General features: G+C 41.1%; 1 protein-coding gene across 2 annotated transcripts in view; it reads right to left on the bottom strand.

The window, feature by feature from the left end:
- GAD1 (glutamate decarboxylase 1) overlaps window positions 1-16,769 on the bottom strand; it is a 38,734-nt gene that overhangs the window by 6,960 nt on the left and 15,005 nt on the right. For both annotated transcript variants that reach the window (XM_031451631.2, XM_031451630.2), the window contains exons 6-13: window positions 14,342-14,432; window positions 7,570-7,682; window positions 6,310-6,425; window positions 6,147-6,226; window positions 5,869-5,923; window positions 4,484-4,600; window positions 3,147-3,211; window positions 222-300 (exon numbers count right to left, since the gene is read on the bottom strand). In XM_031451631.2, coding sequence (XP_031307491.1) covers window positions 222-300; window positions 3,147-3,211; window positions 4,484-4,600; window positions 5,869-5,923; window positions 6,147-6,226; window positions 6,310-6,425; window positions 7,570-7,682; window positions 14,342-14,432 — 716 coding nt within the window. The remainder of the gene's footprint in view (window positions 1-221; window positions 301-3,146; window positions 3,212-4,483; window positions 4,601-5,868; window positions 5,924-6,146; window positions 6,227-6,309; window positions 6,426-7,569; window positions 7,683-14,341; window positions 14,433-16,769) is intronic.

Below are 16,769 nucleotides of genomic sequence, written 5' to 3'. Positions count from 1 at the left end.
GATGGGGCCCTGAGCCCTGAACCAGGAAGGAGGGCAGACAGAGCAGGAGCCCAGAGCGGGTGAGAGGTTAGCTGGAGCCTCACAGACACGGGCAGTCCGGACAGAGCTATCAGTCTTGTGAGTTCCTCTACAAGTACTGTAAAAAGACCCCATGCTCTTCTCTTCTCGGTCCTTCTAAACGGGGTGCAGGCCACCAGTTCATCTTTGAGGGGAGTACAGACCTTTTCCTTGACAAGAATGGCAGAGCACTGCAACAGCACACCCATCATCTTGTGAGGGTTCCAGGTGACTGAGCTGGCCCTGAAAGAAACACACGATGCTCAGAGGAGAAGGCGCAGGAGGCGGCAAGAGGCAACTGTCCTCTTGAGAAAAGCACTGCCCACTGCAACTCCAGTCAATACAAGTTTTCAGTGTCCAGTCCCCTAAGTTGACTAATCAGGTAGTAAGCAAATACTCTGCTGGCAGTCTCAGAATACTAAGCAGCAGACTGTCTCTTTTATTAATAATAGCTAACTTTTATGAAGAACATTTATTATGTGTCCTGTTGTCCTAAGAGTATCACAAGCATTTTATCAGTATGGTGTCATGGTTAGGAACTCAAGCTTGGAGCCAGATTACCCAAGTCTGAATCCCGGCTCTGACATTTGCTAGTTTGGGCAAATGACATAACTCCTTTGTGGCTCAGTTTTCCTGTCTTTAAAATGTGGAGAATAGTGTCTACCTCAAGGAACTGAATAAAGGATAAAATGAATCACTAAATATATAATACTAATAACCATGCTTGGAATACTTAATTCTCACAACAACCTTATGACATAAGGATGAGTATCACCTTTACTTTAGATGGAGAGACTGAGGCACAAAAGGGTTCAATACATCACCCAGAGTCACATAACTGGGAAGTGTTGGAGCCAAGATTCAAGTTCAGGGAGTCTAACCGCAGAGCCAGTGCTCATAACGCTTCCGTTAGACTACCTCCCTCTAGGCAACAGACTGGCTTTTCTGCCTTCCTGTTCTTACTTATAGGCTGGGGATGCTGCTTGTAAGGTACTATGAAGGCTGGCATTTTAAAGCAAGGATCAGTGAGACAATTCTAGACTTTGACTACTTAGCAGCATTGTTTAAATGCTAAATAAACATGATCTTGCCAGTTTAGGCTGCAGTGATAGCTTTAACAAGCATGGTCTCCTAGCAACCGCATCACTCTGTCAGACACAATTAAATGGTTAAGGAGCACACTAGCTAGGACATTACGGAAACAACTAAGTGTAATGTATGATGATTAAAACTTGGATAACTCCTTCCCAATGGCCTAGCCCACAGCTGGGCTCTGTGCTTTAATACCTGTGAAGGATGTTTTCCCCAGACGTATCAATTGGCTTGGAATTATACTGCCTCTGCTCTCCCTGGAGCTAAATTCCTGCTGTGAATTTTTAACCTCTTCCTCTTGCTTCGGTCCTTTACAGGGAAAATAATTTAGTGTATATGTGACTATAAGGTGTACACTGTATTTCAAGGAGAAGAGAGAGAGGCCTGAAGTACCTTCTGCCACGTGCATAATAAAGAAAGCCTTTATGAAAGAGACTTGGGAAAAGTTCACTATAATATGTATCTCATCAGAAAGCATCAGTGTCAAGCCATACTTACAAGGCAGTGAATTTACCCAATTTTCTCATAGCCATCATTTAGTGAACCATTTAAAAACTATAGATAGTAATTGACTATACTTCAATTAAAAAAAACTATATATAGATCACACAAAATGTCTTAAATTAAACGTTTTTTTTTAATGTCCTAAAGGTCAATGATTCTTCAGTGCTACAAATGGAAAGTAATAAGACATGATATGGATTCAATTTCCTTCAGAAGATATATATGCTTTAAAATGGTAGAAAAGAGAAAGTCTAGGGCAAAACATTTTAAGAGAGCTAAAGCACAGCTAGACTGGCCCATCTACATTTAAGATATTGTCCTCCAAGTTAAGGGTCACATAACTAGTCTTCCGTGAGTCCCACTCACTTTAATACTGGCCTTTCAAAATGGAAATGCAGGGGAAGAAGTATAGGAGAGGCAACAAAGACTCAAACAACTTGAGTGCCGTCCCTGATGCCTGCTCCCTTCCACCTCTCCAACCTCAGTCCGCTCTGAACTCTCTCACTTTGCTCCAGCCACACTGGCCTCTTTGATGGGCTTTCCTCCAACATACCAAGAATAGTCCTACCACAAGGCCTTTGCACTTGCCCTCCCCCCTCTTAGAATACTCTTCCTTGTATCTGTGCTTCCTGTCTCCCTTTATCCTAGTGTCTGCTGAAATGTCACCTCTTCAGAAAGGCCTCTGATGACCCTGTCTAAAATAGCATGTCTTGGCAGATTAAATATCTCTTTGTTTATGAACATCTAATTCATAGACAGTAAGCTTCAGGAGAGTAAATCTTTCAGTTGATACCACCTTCTACATGTTGCCTTATTTTTCCTATATGTACCAGGTACACCTTTTTAGAAAAGTGTCAGAGGTGGCTGGACATAATACGGGTACCTGAGCATTCACGTCCATGCCTGCCTGTCCTGTGACAGGCACTCAGTAAATACCTGCTGAGTGAATCCATGACTCAATATGAATTCATTTTGGATCAATACTTAGAAGTCAGGTCAAAATCATATTTGGCTTAGAACACCCTCTGAACTTGAATAGTGAACAAGAAAATAAGTAAGTTAGGTAAGCTGAGTGTCCTACCCCTCCCCCAGGTGTAAGCTTAGGGAGAAAGAAGAATGAAATGAATCAGTGCCCCTTCCCGTGCCCTTGACAAACTCCCATTTAGCCTCCAAATTCCCACACAGTAAGTCTCCCTTCTCTCCTGCCTGGGCACCTTGCAATCACATCTGCCGGTGAGCTTATCACGAGGTGTGGTCACTCTTTGTTTACTTGTTTTTCTCTCTTTCTAAACCATGAACTCATTGTGGGGAAAGCTCAAAGATGACTGATTTCCCAGTACCTAGCATATAACAGGTGCTCAGTAAGTTCCCACTGAATGAAAATGAGCTTAGATTGAATATGATTCTGGGAGTCAGGGCAGGGACATCGGCGGACTCAGTGGCACAGCAGGTTTGATGGCCTGAGCGGAAGGGGACCCTGGCTCAGCCCTTACCTTTCGATGCCGCTGAGTTTATGACGGTGCTTCCTGGACATGAGCAGCCCACCGCCCCAGGCGGCCTGTGAGGACAGAGAAAAGAGAGGGAAAGGGGCTGTGACACTGAGAAACCCAAACCTGGCCCCCTCCACACCCCCAGCAAAGCATGAGAGAGAATGTAAACAGTGAGAAACAGAAGCTTCTCTAACAAGAGGAACCCTCACTGATTGTTCAGCTGAGGGCATTTGTAGTTATTCATCTTTGATCACTTCTCCTTCAAGAGCTCCTCCAGCTTAACGTCGGGCATCTGCACAAGTGATTCAGGTCAACTGGGGCTGAGCCTGTGGTGCTAAGACCCAAGTCCCAAAGTGCTCTGGAAAGCCAGAGACACTCGGTGGGCCCCCTGGGGAGCTCCAGAAGCAACACAAAGGACTGGAGGCTGCTGTCTGATTCTGCCTACAGTAGAGCTCTAAGGGCTCCTGAAAAACTCAGAAAGTAGCAGCCCTGGTAGACCTGGAGGTCCCACAACAGCTCCTGCAACAGCAAGACATTTTTGTGGGTCCCCTGATGCATGTCTACCGAATGGCTTGGGACCCCATGTGACACAGGAAAAGCCTATGTCATCATCTGTTCACTAGAAGGGTGGATCACCCCCTTGTCCAGTTGTGAGAAGTTAAACCCATAAGAGAATGGAGAGAGAAAAAGGAAAAAAAAAAAAAAACCCCACCGAGTCACATATGTGAAAATGTACTTCTTGTGTTCCTGGGAAAATCTGGAAATAAATCTCTTAATTGATAACACCTTCCAGATATTGCCTTCTTTTTCCTATATGTACCAGATAATGTGTTTCATTCATTTCTTCCTCCCTTCCTCCTTTTCTTCCTTCTTTCCTTCCTCCCTCCCTCCCTTTGTTTCTTTCTTCCTTCCCACCTTCTCTTCCTTTCTTTTATAAAGAAAGTCTCATAGATGGCTGGACTAAAGGAATACTGCTGAGTCCAGATTCAGATTCATGGCCACTTTCTATACGTTATACCTTATATTTTTCCCCTCTGTATTTCACTCTGTAGCCATTTGTTCAGACAAAAGCTTTCTGGGAAAGTGACAGAGATGGAATTCTAGGATGAACCACAGAAGACAGCAGTTGGCCAGTAAGGACTGGATGAATCCCAGAGGACAGACAGGCCTGGGGTATGCACCTGCTGTGAATGGCCCACCGAGGGGCAGGGGGCAGAGAAACGTGGTGTGGAGAGAGGCGACGGGAGGAGCTTGAGGCAAATCATAAAGCAGAGCTGCTCCCCCCTACCCCCCCTCACCCATCCTGAATGGACCAGGCCACTCTGAATTATAGCACTTACATCGACATGCAGCCAAAGGTTATATTTCTCACATATATCTGCAATCTCCTGTATCGGATCAAAAGCGCCATAAACAGTCGTGCCGGCAGTTGCATTGACATACAGAGGAACATATCCCTATAAGGTAAGACAGACAGGCTGATTAGTCTTTCCAACCTCCCTCCTTTCCACATGAAGAAGATCTGCAGTAGCACTGACTTCTAACAGCGATCAGCTAAGCTGGTGTTCTATCAGACACTCCTGGAAGATCCTCTGTTGGTTCATTCCTTCATTCCTTCATGTATTCAACAAATACTTTTTGAATGACGTTTACGTGCCAGGCTCTGTTGTGGATGCAGGGAATCCAGCAGCGAGCACAAAAGAAGATTTCTGTTCTCAGGGAGTTTGCATTCTAGTGGGGGGTGATTGACAATCAACAAAATTAAATAAGCCAAATAAATAGTATGTTTAGTAGCGGCAAGTTACATAGCAAACAGTAAAGCAGTAAAGAGTGATAATAAGTGTTTGGAACGATGGGAAAGTAGCTCTGGATGTTATCTGGACATATGTTTTAGAAGCTGTGCCGTTCTAAGTGTATTAATGCCATAGTAATACTGAAGCACGGTTTGGTTACTGAAAACAAGTCTATACACCATTTCCCTAATAGTGGATACGATAAAATTTCAATGTGAACAAGAAATACATGATAAGGTGGAGTAACAGAGCTCAGACAGGCTTGGGGAAATCTCTGACTCCTAGAAGCTGCCCCTTCAACCCTTTGCTCAGTCCCAGTGACATTTCTATCCATCTCCTCTGCTGAGACCCAGGCAAATAACCACAGTTAGAGAAGGAGGTACAAGAATGTAACCAAAACAATGATGAGTTGGTAAATGGCCTGACAGTTACCTGGCAGTGCCCTGTGGATACATCTGTTGTATGTGATTTTTCTGTTTAATAGAATTTATTGAGGCTGGATTCACCAAGTATCATGGGCGACCTGCCAGGGCATGGAAGCACTTTGCTAAGTAGAATCCTAACCTAGAATGATATTTGTTACAATGAAATTTCACTTAACAAGTAGCAAGTGAAAACCTCAATTAGGCTGTGTCTTCATGATGCTTAGAGACTGGATTTATTGACCTACATCAAATTAATCACTTGGCACGATGAAAACAGAAGGGGTTTAATGACTGAATTTTTCATTAAAAAAATGATATTGTATAAACAGAGCTTTAAAGCCAAGTCATCACACAAGCTGGAAATAAGCAAACACAGAAGAAAAGAATTTTAGTAATGCAATAAAATTATCTCTTGTATTATTAAAGACTTATTGTCTAGGGCAGAAAAAAAAGGAATTTTTTAAAATTTGTATTCACCAGAGTTTAGATGCACCCTAGGGGACATACCTTTTGCTTGGCTTCAAGAATTTTTGCCTCTAAATCAGCTGGAATTATCTTCCCCCTGTAATTATTATAAAAGGAGAGAAATTAAAGTGAAGAATCAATGCGATTGCACATGGAAAAAAACTTCAGCAGCAGCAAAAAAGTAATTTAATCGGATATTTTCAACAGACCATTAGCAGCTTGGCACACTGTACTGAGTCAGTCCTTAAGCACAATAAAACAAATTTAACAGATGAGCACATTTAATACATCAAGAACCTAATATTCACTCTCCTGCCTACCTTTCATTGCACTTTATCAAAATCACATTGTCGGTTCCAAAGCCAAGTGCAGCTCCAGCCTTCTTTATGGAATAGTGACTCTGCAACAAACACAGGCTTGAGGTTAGATGTGAGAGAGTCCCATGGAAAACACCGCAATCCATGAGCAAGAGCACCAACTCACGTGTTCTGAGGTGAAGAGGACCAGCTTGGGCACAGCTGCCATGCCCTTGGTCTTGACTTCCGGGAAGTACTTGTAGCGAGCAGCCATGATGCTGTACATGTTGGATATGGCTCCCCCTATCAGCAAGCAGACACACGGGGAGGTGTTGGGACTCCCTCCTTGTTGTTTCTAACAACAAAGGCTTAGGTGGTGTCTCAAGAGACAAGGGAGGTCAGAAAAGGGAAGGAAAATATCCTGATAGGTTTTGCTGGCCTCCCTGTTGCCAGGGCTTCCCTCTGGCCCCTTTGCCTTGGAAATACAAATAATCACACTCATTACCAAGCCATCTAGGCAATTTAGGTAGAGGTGATTCACATACGTCAGTGCCTGTTCCACCTGAAGTCTAGGCAGAAATATAAGAGATGGCAGCAGCAGTGGCTGCAAAGACACAGGTGAGTTACAACCTTCCTGCTTCCACTTTCTGCACAATCTATTTACTGAACAAAGATGAATCTTTTCTCTGAGTCAGAAAGACAGAGAAACAGAGAGTAATAGAGCCTGTGGAAGGAAACAGTGACATTGCTTGGATACTCTCGTCAAAGAACAGCCCAACTGAGTTATTGAGTCATTTGGGAGAGCTCTAAGTATATTAAATTAAAACCAAATGCATGTTTACTTAAATAAAGATGCAAGGAGAACTGAGGTGAGCAGGTATGTCTGGCCAACACAAACGAGCCATGTTTGTGTCAATTACCTGACATTAAAGCAGGCAAATTCATGGACAGCTTAAATTGCCTACTTGCAATTCCTATTTTTTCTCTTCCCCTTGTACACAACCACGTTGTCTCTGACACCACCCCAAACTCCTTCCTACCTCAAAGATTATCTGCCCTTGTTTTAGAGATTCTTATTGTATCCATATTGAACTAGAGACTTAAGGTAGATACACCATTTTGGCTGACATGGATTAGTCAATTGATGATCTTGATTCCCTGATCCCCAGGTTCATCAAATGCTGTTGACAGACCAGAGCTGTTGAGCATGATTTAGACACAGCCTTTGTCAGTTTGTGTGGGTTTGGGCACAGCCTTTGTTGGTTAGTCCACACAGAACATAGCGGTCTTCCTAGCCTTCATTCTGACAAAGACGGGAAGGCAGGGCTATTGAAAACACATATTTTTAAGGTCATCATTCTTCCACAAACTCGTTTTGTGTTTAGTGTTCTTAAAGATCCATGCTGCAAACCTTGAGGAGAGTCAGGGAAAGAGAACAGAAACCTACCAGGAGAAAATATCCCATCACCATCTTTACTTGACCATCCAACTATCTCTCTCATCTTCTTAAGTGTTATTTGCTCCATGAGGACAAACACTGGTGCAATTTCATATGTAAACCTGGAAAGGTGGTAAGAAAAAGAATGAAAATAAAGCACTCGAATCGCTTATGGAGGAACACAGATAACTGGTTTAGTATTTGTACTTGGGTTCTAAAAAGAGATGCTCAAAACCACTGAAGCAATTCATTTCCTGGAAATGCATTAAGTCACCATCCATAAAATATCAGAAACCAGCCTGGGTTACCGAGAGAGGTGGTGGAAGTACCTGGCTCTGTGATCCTTCACCAACAAAACAAACTCTTATCTGAATGGAACGTCTTAGATGTGGTCCACCCAGAGAAATAGAAGGAAAGAAAATGCCCTTCTGGGTCCCTTTCACCTCTAAGATTATAGGATGATGCAAATGCTAATCAAAAAAATGTATTCTAAGCTCTGTATAAAATTGGTTTGCAAAATAAAAAAAAAAAACTGACTACCAATTTCACACGTGTAGAATCTATAAAACCCAGAGCCAAAGTCTATCTTTTAAAAACAATGTAAACTGTGAAGATAATTGGAAATATTGACCCAGGTTTTAAAGATTTCAATATAATTATCTACATGGTTTTTCTACTGATAATCCCCCAGGACAGCTATGTTTCTATAATTCGCTGAAGTCAATATCTGTCAAGAATAATTATAAGTGATGATTTTCTAATTACCAATTAAAAAAACTCAAGAAGAATGTCAACTGGCATACACAGTTAACTGTGGGCATCAGATACACTGGTAGGTTAGCTTTGTCTTCTGATTCAAAAGTAGCAAGCCATCCTCTTCTCAAAACAATTCAAAATAGAAGCACAGTCTGGTGACTAGTCATTGAAACAAGACCATGGTACCAAGCATAGGGCTTCAGAGAAATCAAAGAAAGTCTATCTTCAGAAAATTAAGCCAGAAAACAAAAAGATATTTACTGACTATGAGGCTGTTTGTCTTTCTTCTTTTTGCTTGACCTTCTTAAGTATTAGAGTCCGTGGGCTCGCCTCAGACCATGCTTGCTAAAGAGAGATTCCTGGATTGACTCAGCCTAGTGGTATGGAGAGACTTTATCACTGGTCAGGGTGTTTGGGCTGAATGCCAATGCTGAGGACTCACAGGAATTTTTGCTGGCTTAATGACTTAGAAAAGTTATTTGCAAGATGAGATAATACTTGTACCTAAGACACAGGTGAAGGTCCTAAGTTTTAACCATGGAGAAAAATATAGCATTCAAATTAATCACATGGTGGTAAAAGAGGACAAAAAGATTCTGACGGATCCTCGGGGTGTATCTTTTGGCAGAAGAGTTCTGTTTTCCAAAAAAGAATATATCCATTTTCCTTGGGAGGACCCTTGAAATTTAGGAGGAAGACCCTTGGAAATCATATGTTCAGTTACCATCACCTCTGGAGGTCACAATCATGCTTTGGTTCTGCTCTGAGCCCCATCACCGTAGCAACCAACATTCCCTCATGTCTGATGGCCTGATAAAGGAAGAAGAAGAGAAGGATTCCTGGTTTAGCCTGTGCTGCTGAGGGTACCAAGGGGGCAAACTCACGATGTGGTTCTAACCACTCTTGAACAAATGTGTTATCAACAGTGCCCCTGATTGTTGGAAATGTTGGAATGGCAAAAGTGTTTGCGTGGTGAAGAGGTACTGGTGGCAGTGTGTGTGCTGGAGGCTCACAGTACAAGGTGAGAAGGGTCTCTAGGGTAAGGCAAGGAACAAACAGAATCACATACCATAATATCAGAACCTTATCAAGGACAGGATGGAAGCTGGACTGGAGTCAAGTCAGTGCAGGAACCACATGGGGAAGGGAGAAAGGATGGGGTTGAAAGCCAGGGGGCTGGGCCACTTCATGATTTGAATCCATCAGTCCCAGGTTTGCATGAATTAGTCTCCTACCTAAGGACCAGGAACATGGCCATTACTCTCAGGATCAGGAGGAAGAGTCTAGAGAGCTCTGTCATAAGACTCTCTGATCTCATCGATTTCAGGTTCCTTATTTATGTCAGATTCCTGAGTCCTAAACCTTTCTTTCAATTCTGTTCAACAAAACTTAATGAATGACTATTCTCTGCCAGGTGGCTTCTGGATGTTATAAGACACCATTTCCAACCTTGAGGAGGAAGCTTACTAGAATGAATCCAGCATCTGGTTCTTGGCCTTAGCTGCATCCTATCTGACAGTCCATGCCTGGGTCTGAAGGACCAGTTATCCCATAGCAAACAACAAGCTTATCCCGATTCGTAACTTTAGTCCTGGCATCCTCTCTTGGAAGATGGTAGGTGGCTCCATGGCTGCTGATCCTCAGCTGGGCCTGACAAACGGGCTAACCTGGTGTTCCCTGTTCCCGATACTTCCTCTGACCTAGCCTTCTCATCCTGGGAGTCTGCCTGCACCCAAAGCCTTAGGGAAGGCCTTGCAGTTCACTCTAGAGCAGTGGTTCTTAAATTAATTGAGGTCGCTGATAACTTTGGAACTCCAAAGAAAGCTACGGTCCCTCTCTCAAGGAAGAATATGAGGATATATGCATCTCATTTTGTATATACTTGCAGGAGATTCTCCTCTTGCAACTGGGACTCCAGGTTAGGTACCCCTTCCCTAAGTGACAGATGACAGTGGATAAAGTCAAGAGATCAAAGGTCAAATATGGATTCAGAAGAAGCTGATCAGATGCCAACGTCATGGTACATACAAGATGACATTTCAGAGTCAGAGGATAAGAAACTAAACCTGCCAAAAGCTCTAGGTTGAAGCATAAGAACATGGAATTGAAAATAAGGGTTTAAAAACAGTAGGTTAGGGATGTTCATGGAGTGACACTGAAGGAGAGTTTCTATGTTCTGAGTAGGGCAGTGAGTCAGCCCTGTTTTAGTAGTTCAACTCACCTTCCCAGAGGGATTCACTCCAAATCAAGGCAAATTGGTTGTTAAGCTATAATTTTTTTTGTGGCAGAATCTGCTGATTGCTAGCAATGATTTTTCCCTTACTTCATTCAGCTTTATTTGGGGTTGCAATTCATCCAGATCAAAACTGTATTTTCTCGTCTTCCTAGGTATGGCCATGGGATTAAGTTCTGGCTAAAGAGGTGCTATGAGAAATGCTGTGTGGAGCTTCTGAGGCAGTTTCTTAGAAGGAAAGAGTGTATTCCCCTTTTGTTCTTCTGCCTTCCTCCTTTTCTTTCTTTCCTTCCTTTTTCCTTCCTACCTCCTCCCTCCCTCCTTCCTGAGTTCTGGAACTCATAAATGATGGCTAGAACTCCAGCAGCCAGCCTGCACCATGAGGTCACTTTGAAGACAAGAGCCGCATGCCATAATATGGATCCAAACAGCACAAGGATCTTGCGAAACCGGGAACATCTTTAATGAGAAAAAGAAATAATTTTCTATGTTGACTCTCAAATTCGATGCTCCTCTTAGATTTTCCCTCCTTATAGATGTGGTGGGTAGCCCATCTTTACCTTAAAAGATAACACACCTGAGGGGGGAGCTCAGTGAGCCCCTCTGGTGTCCAGAGATGATGAGAGATGGAAACAAAAGGGTTGGGAAGTTGAAGAGAGGGATAGCAAATGGCAACAGTGACCTGTGGGGTGACTGCCTTTCCTAGGTGCGTGCACTACACCTCAAATACACTAGGTACTTAAGATGGGTGCCTTTTTAGTCTTCAGAACCACCCTGTAAGGTAGATATAATTACCCATTTTTCTGAAGAATAGATTGAGGTTCAGAGAAATTCACTGAATTGTTTGAAGATCTCACATTTAGGATGTTTTAAGAGCCAAAATTCTAAGTCCTTTACATCACAGCTGCTTTTCTATGACAAAGGAGAACTATTTCCTGCAGGTTCTCCTCTTAACAACCTACCTAGTAGTATAAAATGACAGATAACCCATAGAAAATCTCTCTTGGGTAATTCTATGAAAAAAAAGGCTAGATACTTGAAATCATAACCTGATAACAAATAGCTGTAATAGACCTTGCCACTAAGATTATGTGTTGTCGTCAGGTGCTTGAGGGTAGGCTGTTGCTCACACCTGGGGACTGCTCAACCTGCACAGTTGTGCTTGGTGGCCCCATTTTGGAAGAAAAGAGCTGCACATGCCACGGCTAACTATATATTGGTGATGTTTTCTTTGGATCATCACTAAGTCCTTGCTTGGAAGAGTTTATCTCAAAGCTACATGCCCAGGCAGGAGTGAGAGCATGAACATGAATGTTCTTTCTATTGTAACAGTCAGACACTTCCCACTTCGCCACTCAGATTAAGATACTGGACAGCTCTTTTAAAAGACTGTTCTGAGGCATATAGTTGTTATTCCCTACTACTAGTACCACCCAAACTCAATTATTTGTGCAGGTCAAAAAAAAATGAATGTATCACTAATTAAATCCTCTGCCAGAAAAGATCCTTTCGCCATTCTTTCCCAGGCTTGTTTTGAACACTGTTCCCAGTTGGAGGATGAACTGTCACAAGAGAGCAAATTTCTGCATAAGCACTTGACAGTGCTGCCACATTTCATGATCTTCCAGGGGAAGTGGCTTAGAACAATTTCTGCATAATAGTTATTACTTCTTCAGACAATGCCTTGTCTCTAGAACTGACAGAAACTATTTCACTATTTTAAATAACCTTCACAATCGATCTGTTGGAATCGGATCGTATTTCATAAATATCTACTGGTCGGGACAGCTGCAATTACGATGTGCCATTTAGTTGGGCCGGCCTTGACCTCGGATGGCTGGAATATATTTTAGCGTTTCATGGCTGAGCTGAGGTAAGTGAAGAGTGAGGGACCTTGATTTTATGAACACATACCAGATAAAGGACAATTTGTGAGATCTTGCTGGTTAAAGAACAGCCTTTTAGGGAAATATGTGGTCATAAATGGTTCAACAGGGTGAGTTCCTTCTATTAACCTTGAGATTGAGCTCTATGTATTAGGAAATCAGCTAAGAGGCCTACAGAATACACACTTAAGGATACTGGGTGAGTTCGGTTCCTGTATTAATAATGGTACTTGGGCATTAATGGGCATATACGTCCTACTCTATTTTTCTCATTTATTTTCTAAATAGTTAAGTTTTTTTTTTTTAATAAAGCTTTATTTTATTTAATTAAAATGGTTTCTTAGTGTGAGATGTTCCAATTAAACATTAGTGTCTTTTTTCAAGTTATAATTAGTATATTATAATGTCTGTGCTTACTGATATATTTTTATTTCACAAACTGTAATACAGTAAAGATTTGCAAAGAAGAGTTTTTTATCCGAGGAGATCATACAGGCAATTGTACCTTTGACCCAATTCCTCCTGGCCCTTCAGAGCCTTGGTGACCCAACCTGGACACACTGTGAAGTTAATCTTGACTTGCAAGCAGGGAGCAGGAAAATCATTTTGTTTTTCAACCAGTTTAATTTTTTATGCCTTTAGCACTAATGGCTTCACTTGTCACATTTGCTTTTTAAATTTTGCCATTGTTGTTTTAAATTAGCAAAGCAGGACTCCTTAATTAATAGAAACTCCTCTGAATGTAGTTAAGTATTTGAGTCACAGCATTAAACAGCTTTGGGACACACACAAATCAATATATAATTTTTAAATGCCCTTTCAGGTTTTGTGGCCGGTAGTAGATTCTTTAAGAAAAACAGAATACTTCTACTTTAATAACTTACATTCTATCTTGCAGTCAAACGGAATTTCTCATTTCAAACAATACCACCCTTTCACCTAAATTCATTTTTCAAATCTGCTTTACCATAAACTTAAAATGTGGATGGTTATTTTCTAAATATTTCCACAGTGACTAAAACTCATATAATTCTTATGTAGTTGTTTTTAAATTATTGCAAAATAACTTAATTTATTATTTCCCCCTGGAACTTTCATAGAATGTGGTACCATCTCTGGCTGTATAGTGATAAGACATTATCATACTGTTGAAAAAAAGACAGTACTCAGTAGGCTATGATGACCCTCCATCAGCCTGTAACCTGTCCTATCTCCAAAGATGGCACGTGTATGTAGAAGAAACTGGGATGACTGCCGGAAGACTACCCAGGTAGTACCTGTACACCCACCCCTCCCATTCCCAGGACCTTAGAGTCAGTTTCATGTAAATTTACAAGAACATAGAAACAAAGGCTTTGCCTACTCAAATAAGTATGGGAAAAAATGTCAAATTCAGAAAAAAAAATCACGTATTTTGAAAGGAATATATAATGTATCAAAACATGAATTTTGTTTTGGAATTTTTAGTTAAGCAATAGGTTGATCACATTGATTTGTGGCTTTCTGGCAGCTTTAATCATGAAGAAAATAGGACCTAAATGATAAGGACCGATATGCTTGGATGGGAAAATGGACCAAGATCATACCCTGAAAGATGACCTCTTTAACTATATCATTAAGAAATATGGAGTCTTTTAACATGAAGCTGCACACTAAATTTTGAAAGCTAGAGTTATTACTTCTCATGATGATGCTCTTATAAAATTGTATTATTCAATTAAAAAATATTTTATCAAGTATCTACGATTAACTCAGAACTATGATAAACCTAAAATATTTTATAGGAAAAGATGACTAGGGAACCTGTAATAAAATTATTATAGAACCATTGGAATTGGACTTCTAGTGCAATAAGCCATACTCATACACCATGGTTGCTTATGTGAAAATAATATGGGGGACTTACATATTGGTATTGGCAGTTGATGTCAGCCATTCACCGGCTAAACCAATGATATCCAGTCCAGTGGAGAGCTGGTTGAAAAATCGAGGATGACCTAGAGAGGTGAGTAACAGGCAAGCATCAAGGCAAACCCAGATTTTTGAAGCTATCTTCAAAGCAGAATGTCCACTCCATTAGGCCACAATGATGGGACCTCCATCCCAATGGTCTAATAGGACTGCCCAAGAATATTGGAGAAGGAAGGGCAGGTTGACCCACCCTACACCAACCTTTAGCATTGAGGGTGTCCCCCTCCCCACTTGTATGTTTCTACAGCATAATACTTTGAAATTAAAAACAAAATCCAATGTTATAAAACAAACAATCTGGTATCTTTTTTTATTGATTTCCATATGAACTCCTCTGTTGTATTTATTTTTTAAATTATAGATCAGGATATGGTGATCCTGATTTTCTCCATAATGTTTCCAGTTTTAATTTAACATCTCAAGGAGTTAATCCCCAAGTCAAGGTTTACTGATGGAGGAGGAGAGGCTGCAGGCCTCAGAGTGGGTTGGTGGCTCTGTGGACCAAACCAAGCCCAGGGAAAGTGCCAGCCCTGAGGCTGATGCGGAGGGCCTGCCATCACTCTCTGGGTCTCCGTGTCAGTCAAATGCAACATCAAGCATTGGTGTGCCCTGCCCATGTATGATAAGGTGGCTGACAAGCTAAATTTATTGCTGAGATGACCTGGCATCTGCTCTGTGAAACAGGGGCAGACACAGCCTCATTCACTCGCTGAGTTGTTGGTAGAATAATTGTTATTATTATGTAACTCTAAGCCCTTTCAATCTACTCTATGCTTTATCAGTCTTTGTTCTCAGCAAATTCAGGGTTATTGCCAAGTTTTGGCCAACTTGGCGTTCACAGAAGACTCAACCTCACATTAGCCGGCTTGGCTTGACTGTCATGAAGGAGTCAACGCAATAGATTATCTAGGGGTGTGTGACAGAGAACTGGTGTTAGAAAGATATGCTGACTGCTGTGTTTCCAGTGGAAATTGCTTTTGCCTCTGAAAAAACTGTCAGAGAGCTGATGTTTGAATGTTCCTGATCTCAGTCTCCTCTCTGAGGAAGTCTGTCTTTCTCTACATATGATGGGAACTCATTCAGAACACCTGGCTGATGATTTCTTCTATCAGAATATACCAATCCCTGCACCTCAAGAGTTGCCCAGAAATAATACTGATCTTTAGAAAAAATAAAAGAAGCATAAACAGTAGCTTAGTGTAAGCACAAGGCCAGATTCCAGACATTCATATAGACGACTCAAATAGCTTAGTTTGTTCACTCTACTCTGCTCATTGCCAATAAAATCTATGAGATCTCCTACAACATGACTAATTTTCTTGAAATCTGTTTACTATTATATATGCAATACCCACTTGAAAACTTTCAATGACATTGTTTTAAGAAAATCATAAATAAATGCAATCACTATTTGACAATGTATCAAAACCAGGCTGCATGGCAGAGGCAAAAGATGGACAAAGATAGACTGACATAGATACCCTCAAACAAAAGTCAAACAGATCTCATTGTCTATTAAAATATAAAGGACAAAGTCCCCCCTTACTTTTCTTATTTTTTTCTTATGGCTTCAGCCTAATACCCCAAATCTTATACCAGAATTTCTACCAAGTAACAAAATGACCTAGTTTCAATTTCAACTCTCTATAGTCAATGAAAATAGTAACAGATGACACATGTGGTACTGAGCAGCACATGGCTTAGAGTCAGGTAGAGGGAGAAAGAAATTTTTTTTAAGTTTTTGAATAAACTTCAAAAAAAAAAAAAAAGAGCGAGAGACATGGAGAAGGAAAACTCTTGATTAAGAGACTATTAAGCAACCGCAATGTGGGGGACTCATTTGGATTGTGACTCAAGCCATAACAAAATAAAACATTTATGACATTTCTGAGACAACTGGAAATTTGAACACTGACAATTTGATATTAAGGAACTATAAATTTTGTGTTTTTTTCAGATATACCAATGATAGTGTATTTTTTAAAGAGTCCTTGAGGGTGAAGAATATTTATGATTGAAATAATATTATATTGGAGATCTGCTTCCATATAATGTAGAAGAGAGGGAAGCAGGTGGGGGGACAGGTGCAGCAAAATTGGCAAGAGCTGATAACAGTTGAAGCTCGGCGTTGAGTGTATGGGATTCATTCTACTATTTTACTCCTGTACAAGCTTAAAATTTTGATGATAAAAAGGAAAATAAGGAAGCTGGCATATCTACTGTGACTGAGGGCTGACTGCTGTCTAAGTTCATGGAGAATCTATATACACTGGTTCCTTTGTCAGAAGTCTTTGTTAGTTTTTAAGGAAATTTCCAAATGCTATCATCATCCCTCCACAGACTGTACCCAGATCAGTAGGTTT

The sequence above is a fragment of the Camelus dromedarius genome, chromosome 4, assembly GCF_036321535.1.
Source record: "Camelus dromedarius isolate mCamDro1 chromosome 4, mCamDro1.pat, whole genome shotgun sequence".
In the NCBI taxonomy this organism is placed as follows: Eukaryota; Metazoa; Chordata; class Mammalia; order Artiodactyla; family Camelidae; genus Camelus; species Camelus dromedarius.
Note: the sequence above shows the minus strand (reverse complement) of the source record. Positions and strands in the feature narration are given on the sequence as shown.